General features: G+C 37.3%; 1 protein-coding gene across 1 annotated transcript; it reads left to right on the top strand.

Annotated features, from left to right (window-relative positions):
- The first annotated feature begins 2,542 nt into the window (after positions 1-2,542).
- On the top strand, positions 2,543-3,295 carry LOC106770303 (ethylene-responsive transcription factor 1B-like). The gene has a single exon (XM_014656120.2). It carries the CDS (start codon positions 2,543-2,545, stop codon positions 3,185-3,187), a length of 645 nt encoding a protein of 214 aa, XP_014511606.1. The 3' UTR covers positions 3,188-3,295.
- The last annotated feature ends 4,882 nt before the right edge of the window (positions 3,296-8,177 follow it).

Genomic DNA, 8,177 nt, shown 5'->3' with positions numbered 1-8,177 from the left:
CAACAAATAGAATTTAGTTCCCTATTAACATTGAAAAACTAGATGTAGAATGGAAAGAATGAGATAGAAAAACCCTAAAAGTTGAAGATGGAAGCTCCCACATCCAAATCCGCCTCCAGAGGTTGAAAAAGTGTGTTTTTGTGCCTCTTCTGCCAAAAGATGCAAACCCTAGGACGCCCAAGTCCTTTTAAAAAATAGTTAAAAAGTCCAAGCCCACGTCGCTGGCGCTCAACGCCCCAACTTAGGGTGCCCAAGCGTGGTCCAGTGGAAAATGGCACTCAGCACCCCTGAAAGGGCGCCGAGGCATGAAACGACTTGAAGAACTTACGCTTAGCCCCTTAAAAAGGGCGCTCAGTTGTCCTGCGATCCTCCTTTTTTATTTTTCTTTTCCAGTTCTTTCAGAATTCCAACTCCTTGGTACTTCAACACTTCTTCCAAATCATCTCAATTCCTGTTAAAAACAAGGGAATCTAGCCATCAAATCATTAAATTCACCTTCAAATCTCTTATTCACACAACTTAAGCAAAATCATGATTCCAAGCAAGTTTCTAAGTCAAAAAAGGTGTTTTTAGTATCAAAATTAAGTATCAGATAACGGTAAATTCAACTGTTATTACCTATCGAGCTTACTGATGTGCCCAACGACCTAAGGCTAGTATCCACCAGAGGGCGATCAACGCTATTCTTCTAGAAAGCACTTCAGGCCTTGCGAGCTCTTTCCACCAGAGGGCGCTCAACGCTATTCTTCTAGAGACGACTTCAGGCCTTGCGAGCTGTTTCCGCCCAACGACTTCTTCCTTACTCAGCACTAGTCGTCTACCTTTCCCCAGCTCAACAACCACTAGAGGGCACTTAGTGCTAGCCTTCTTGAGAGGACTTCAGGCCCTACGAGTTGTTTCTGCCCACTTCTTCTCTCGTTGAGCGCTATTAGACTACTTTTCCTAGCAAGCATCTTGCATGTTTTTCCCCCATGTGGCTCAATGTGTTTTAAATGCTTGTATACGTATCTCTTGATCAGTGAATGGTGTCTGATGACTAGGAGGGTAGCTAGGCGTGATTAGAGGCTAAATCAATCTATACATTCAATTCTTTTTGCTTTGTAATAAACACTTTTTGAATGAATGTAAAGTTATGCTCTTGAGATCACTCAAGCACTCTCTTCTTCAAAAGTCCCGTGCCAGAGAGTCTCCCAGTGCCTCTTTAGTCCCCTTCCCATAGTTAGGACTTATGCTTCTTAGACAAACTGCTTCCATACACCATCACTATCCAATTTACTGAACACTAACTTCCATTTCTTAATTCTGCTGCCTATTTTTTTATTGTTTGTGTTGTAGATAAGTGGAGGATCCACTTCTTTATCAGTAGCCGATTTGTATAATGCAAAAGAAGATACAAATAAAAACATTTCAAGATAAAATTACTAAGATTTTTATTGTTGACTGCATATACAAGTTGCAGTTTGGATAATTTAAACACTCCGACAAAAACAGTTGACATTGTTTGTTCATGGTTGCAGTACATCTCATACCGTATGGAATTTGTTTCATTTTTTTTTTTAAATTGAAATAAGTTATGCCATGACATCTCAGAACACACACAGGTGTAGGCCACATGGTACTTTGTTTGAATCTCAAATCTATTCAAAACAAAATAAATTAATAAAAATAATATTATTTCTATTTTTATCGTGTGTTTGTTTAACATGCTAGCTTGAAGGAGATATTATTAATTTACTATTGCCAAAAGCAGGAAACTAAAATCATTTATGGTAAAATGACAAGTAAGAGCACGCAGAGGTGTATGCACATGGTGCTTTGTTTGGATCTGATTTCTATTGTAGTCAACATTTATGTAAGTTGCAAGCTTCTAGAGGTCGTGTGTTATTATGCATCTCCCAAGTATATTTAAAACATTAGCGTACATTGAGCCATTGGTATCTCTTAATTCGTTCTTGAGTACGACAATACATGATATTTATACCACCTATTATATGCATATTATTATTCTCCTAATTTGTGCATAAATGTTTCTGCATTTAGCAAAAGATACTGTTTTGTTGAGTACGACAATACATGATATTTTGAAGAGAATTTTACGATGTCTTTTCAAATAATAAAAGATACTGTTTTGTTGTTTCTATCTTATATATACACGAAATATCTGTTATATATCAATATTGTCTGTTTTTTTACGATGTTTTTTTGTTCTATTTTGCAAACTTAAATTCAAAATCAATATATATAAGCAAACTTAATGATAAAATGTGAACACATTTCCCTCCAAAATTTCTTACAACTATGAATTAAACAATAATAAAACAAAAAGGTCAGTGATTTAATCTATCTGACAAATTATTAGTTTTAACTCGATAAGTGAATCTTTCACAAAATTTCGCACTCATAATAAATAATCATAAAGATATTTACATTAAAAAATTCTAAATTAATTAATACCAGGATGAGAAACTGCACTTTGAAACTTGGCTAATAATTAAATTATAAGCGAGAGGGAGGAAGAAACGACAGAAAGCAGTTTCCTGTTATGACTACTTTCCATTTGTTTCAGAACCCAGACAGGAAAATGTTTCAGGAGCCATCAGAAATTTTGTTCGAATCATTGTCGAGCAATCATGTTCTGGACACAGTCCATGATTCACTTTCATTCGATATGGTTGAGGAATCTACAACAGAAGAAAACACCAACAAGGCAAAGCAATTGGTGGCGAAGGGTACTGCAGAAGCGAAGAACAAGGAGAGGTCGTACATAGGTGTGAGGAAGAGGCCATGGGGAAAATATGCAGCAGAGATCAGAGACACAACAAGGAATGGAACAAGGGTTTGGCTTGGAACCTTTGACAGTGCAGAAGCTGCTGCTTTGGCTTATGATCAAGCTGCATTCTCTATGAGAGGCCACAATGCTGTCCTAAATTTTCCAGTCAAAANGGTAAAAGAATCTTTGCAAGAGATCCAATACACCTGCTTCACTGGTTCTTCTCCTGCACTTGCACTCAANGAGAGGCACTGCATCCAAAGAAAATTGTCATCACAAGCTAAAAAGTCTAAAGGGAAAAACCCATCAGAGCATCCAACACCAACTTTGCTTGTGTTAGAGGATTTGGGAGTTGAATATTTAGACCATCTTTTAAGCATATCAGATCAAACTCAAAGCCCTAGCTGCTTCCACTAAACCTGTCACTGTTTTTTCCCTTTTCACAACATCACTGGTTCTTCAATGTTAATATGTTCCTCAGAAAGCACGTTTATGCTTTTACCAATTCGTAATAAATCCCGTGCCAATTTCCTCTTTAAACAGAATTTCGATATTCCGTAAATTATATATATATATATATATATAGACATACACACAATTCACATTCATCAATCGATTAACACATCATCAGATATTTCACTTGCTTAGCTAGCGTCTTGACAAAAATAAGCGAATATGAACAACTATAAAAGATAAAAGGATAATAAATTAATATTAATTTCATTACTTTACCTTTCTATTTTGTGTAGTATTGGCAGTGAAAAAAAATCATACAATAACACTTTTAAAATAGACAAAAGTATAAGAAAATAATTTTAATTTAAAAAATCATAGATATTTAATTTTATTCCCATAATATTATGTATTATATAAATCTGTGATATTCTTCGTAACTTACAAAGTCCCCCACTAAAGCATATCTTAGATTCATCACTCGATAATAATAATACAAATAATAATAATTGTCAATAGTATAGAAAGGATTTTAGACGTATGTTATTTTGGACTTTTAACGTCTGTTCTCTGTCCGACGTCTATACGGGTGACGTTAATGAGACGTCGGACCCATTATGGTCAGACTTCTCTATAGATGTCAGACCTATATAAGTCAGACGTCTATATAGACGTCTGATCCATACAAGTCAAACGTCTTTGAGGTTGCTCCTGACTAATAGTATTTCGAGTTTACAATTTTATATTTTAGTTGACGAGAATGTATTGTATATTTTTTTATTGGATGGTTTTAAAAACGTAGTAGAGGGAATTGGAGAGTGCAAAACGCAAGAAATCGCCGCCAAAGAACGGTGCCCAAGCACATGAAAAATAACTGCACCAAAACCCAACGAAAACACATTTTAATCGGTTCAAATGAAAGATAATGCATAAAAGAGTGATGTAATCAGAGTAAAACTAATTTAAAATGGTGCAAAAGTGAGAAAACGAACCTGAAAAGCATAACCCGTAGAGAGAAAACGCAACGAATAACTGCATCAAAACCCAATAAAAACGCATTTTAATCGGTTCAAATGAAAGATAATGCATCAAAGAGTCATGTAATCGGAGTAAAACTAATTTAAAACGGTGCAAAAGTGAGAAAACGAACCTGAAAAGCGTAACCCGTAGAGAGAAAACGCGACGAAGATGATGAACAATGAGTGCGCGTAACAACTGCCTCGCGATCACGATGCTTTAATGCCGACATTTAGAAGTGGGTTCCCCTATAACAGACGTCTAAAGGGCTTTAGAAGTCGGTTTCCCCCCATAACAGACGTCTAAATGAAGTCAAAAAGTGACTTTTTAAATTTCTGGGTTTAAGGTTTAGACGTCACTTCCCACAATAAAAGATGCCTAAAGTGCTTTAGAAGTCGGAGTGGTAGGATCAGACGTCTAAATGGAGTCAAAAAGTGACTGAAAGAAATGACTTTTCACCCACTTGTCAAACATATAGACGTCAGTTAGGAGGGGCCCCGACGTCTAAAATATTATAAACGTCGGGGTACCTTATAACTGACGTCTATATGGAGCCAAAAGGTGACTTTTTTAATTTTTGGGTTTAGGGTTTAGATGTCGGTTCCCCCAATAACAGACGTCTAAAGTGCTTTCGAAGTCAGATTAACGAGATCAGACGTCTTTATGGAGCCAAAAAGTGACCTTTTAAATTTTTGAGTTCAGGGTTTAGACGTCGGTTCCCTTAATAACTGACATCTAAAGGGCTTTAGAAGTCGGTTCCCCCCATAACAGACGTTTAAATAGAATAAAAAATTATTTTTTATTAACTTTTTAGTTTAGTTTTGACGTCTTTTCGGGGAGCCGACCTCTATTATATTATAGACGTCGGGACCCCTCTTAACTGACGTCTATATTGACAACTTATTTATGAAAGTGCCATCAGTCATTAATTTACGTCGGGTCCCGCTTAACTGACGTCTAAGGAATGACGTTAAAAGCCAATTCTTTACTAGTGTGTAAAAATATGTATCAATTTAATATTAATTATAAAGACAATCTTCACACAATTAATAATAAACCTTTCCACTATCTTTGAACTTTTTAAATTTTTAATGGTTTATATATATATATATATATATATATAAAGAGAGGAGGTAAGTATATATGTATGAATGTATTTATGAATGCAATCTATAAAAAGTAGGCATTCAGAAAGTTTAACTAGTACTAGGTATGCATAGTATATCATAGTAGTGGAGCTTAATTTAGTTCGAATATAATATAGTAAATTGAGTCATACAATACTTTACATTTTTTATTCATAATTAATATATATATATATATATATATATATATATATATATTCTATCATAAAAAATAATATAATGCATTTTTCATAAAATTTAATTAATTTCATTATATTAAAATGATATTAGAAGTTGATGAATTATTTATTTTCGAGACACAAAATTTGATTTGTCTAAAATGGTGAATGCCCACGTGTGGAATATTCCTTGCATAACTTTTGTAAATGAAATGCATATGGAGGCCACTAGCAAGAAATTATTATATAGAAGAAGAATTCTTTGGGTTACCAATATTTAATATATATGACGGTGTCGTCAATAATTTGGATTAGCAAGAAAGATGAAAACAAAGAGAAGAAAAGCGAGAAAGACATGACCAAGTTCGCTAGATCCTCTTCCTGCTGCGCTGGGAATGCTAAAAACAAAACAATTATGCAAACCAAAAAGTTCATCAACTGACACAATTATTTTCTTTCAAATTCATTTATTTTTCTTTTATTTTAGTTCACATATTTTATCTGTAATTGAAAATAACTTATTATTTTATTATTGGAATAGTAAGAACTGAAGTATGAGCGGGAGGTCGACCGATCGGTCCACATTGAAGGGCAGTAGGAGATCGGTCGGTTGGCGTCTAAGGAATTGGAAGGAGAGGAGGGGTGAAGGACTGTGGAAAGTAGTGTTGAAAAGTAATTAATGACTTTAATGGGAGAATATTACCGAAAAGGAAACAGAAGATATGATAGTTACAGACAGTTAATGTCAATTATTGGGTCTAATGCCTATAAATACATATCTAACAACCAGGTAATTTACTTTTGATCCAATCATATTCACTCTGATCTCCTTGTGACCTAGCTGACTTAAGTTTAAGAGTGTTTCCTTGCAGGTCACCATCGTTCGACCTTTCAGAGGAAACCCTTGGCACGTGTTCGACGATCGAGAGATTGAGAGAGAACTTGGAGCGTTCAGTCTCGGATCCCATAACTGAAACATTTTGGCACCCACCGTGGGGCCCAAGAGTGTGCGAACAACCTAGGAACGATCACAATGGCAAGGGAGCTTCACTTGCAATTGCTACAGGAGATGTAGAGGCAGATGCAAGAGATGAGGGCGGAGATGGTTGCGATGAGGGCCGAACGAGGGAATGGAGTAGGGGGACAGTCGACACAGTTCGCGAATGATGGCTCAACTCACCCGGAGCATGGGGGTAGAGCAATCATACAAGACAAGAGGGGACACGTGAGGTGACCAACATGTCTAGGCGGAACGGGCAAGGTGGAGGTGGAAACGGGAAACATGGCGGGAGAGATATGAATAACCAAGGCGATGAGGAGGGAGGGCACCAGGAAATGTCTGAAGGACGAAATCCGCCACCAGATGGAAATTTAGCACTTGTTGAACGACCCGATCAGGCTGAGGAGCTTCATCCCTTCACTACAAATGTTATGAGGGCAGTCATGCCGGAGAATAAGGTGTTTCCGTCGGTGGAGAAGTATGGAGGCTTAACGGACCCAGTTAAGCACCTTCGTTCGTTTGTTGATGCCACGGAGGTGTATTCTCGTGATGAATTGGTATGATGTAGGGTCTTTTCTTTGTCGTTGAAGGAAGAGGCGTTGGACTAGTTTCATTCGTTGCAGCCCCGAAAATAGACAGTTTTGCTACCATGAGACAGTTGTTCAGTCAACAGTACGCATCAAACAGAACTCAGGGCGTGACGTATACAGCCTTGGTGAGAATGAGAAAAGAGGAAGAAGGAAACCCTTAAAGCCTTCATGGATAGGTTTAAACGGACGACACGACAAGTGAGGAATGCGGATCAAAGGCTGATAGTGAGCGCCCTGACAATAGCTTTGAGACCGGGTCCATTTGTTGATTGTCTCTATGCTGAGGAGCCCCAAACAATGGCTGAATTACAAAACAGGCTAGCGAGTTTTATACGAATTGAGGAGGGGCGGGCTTATGAAAGAGGGCAAAGAGAAGAAGAGGCCCCATCGGTTAAGTTTGCTCAAGAAAGAAGGGGAGAGAAGAGACCATTCAGTAGAGAAGATGGAGGAAGTGGGCAAAGAGGCATGGATACCCCCAAGATTCCCAGTATGTTCATTATACATCGCTTAACGCTCCCCGAGTGAGATTCATGGAAGAAGCCCTGAGAGCTAATATGTTAATAGTAACTCAATCATCAACACCTCGGGGTGCTGATGAGCGCAAACACTGTTGGTACCACCAAAACATGGGGCATACTACGGAAGACTGCATCACCCTAAAGGACAAGTTGGAAAGTTTCGTGCAAGCAGGGCATTTGAGGGAGTTTGTGCAAGAGCATAGGCGTGGAACATCGAGCACACGAGGTCGTCCTCCTCAAAGGAATAACCAAAATCAGGGGAATTGTTAAACTCGATTTGGTCGCACAAAAAGAGAACAAAGTACTGGTCCCCACTAATGTAGCATAGGGATGACCAGAATATCAATCCTAGGACTCGCTTGTTAAGTTTAAAGTGTATGATTAAAGTCTTGTACTTATTTACTAATTATTTACTATGAAACAAAGTGGGGACACTAAAAGAATGAAATTAAAAAGAAAAGAATTAAAACTAAAATCTATTTTTGAATAAGAAATAATATGAAATAAAAGGAAATTAAAACTATAT

Source organism: Vigna radiata, chromosome 8, assembly GCF_000741045.1.
Source record: "Vigna radiata var. radiata cultivar VC1973A chromosome 8, Vradiata_ver6, whole genome shotgun sequence".
Classification (NCBI taxonomy): domain Eukaryota; kingdom Viridiplantae; phylum Streptophyta; class Magnoliopsida; order Fabales; family Fabaceae; genus Vigna; species Vigna radiata.
The sequence above is the reverse complement of the archived record's forward strand: the minus strand, read 5'-3'. Positions and strand labels throughout refer to the sequence as shown.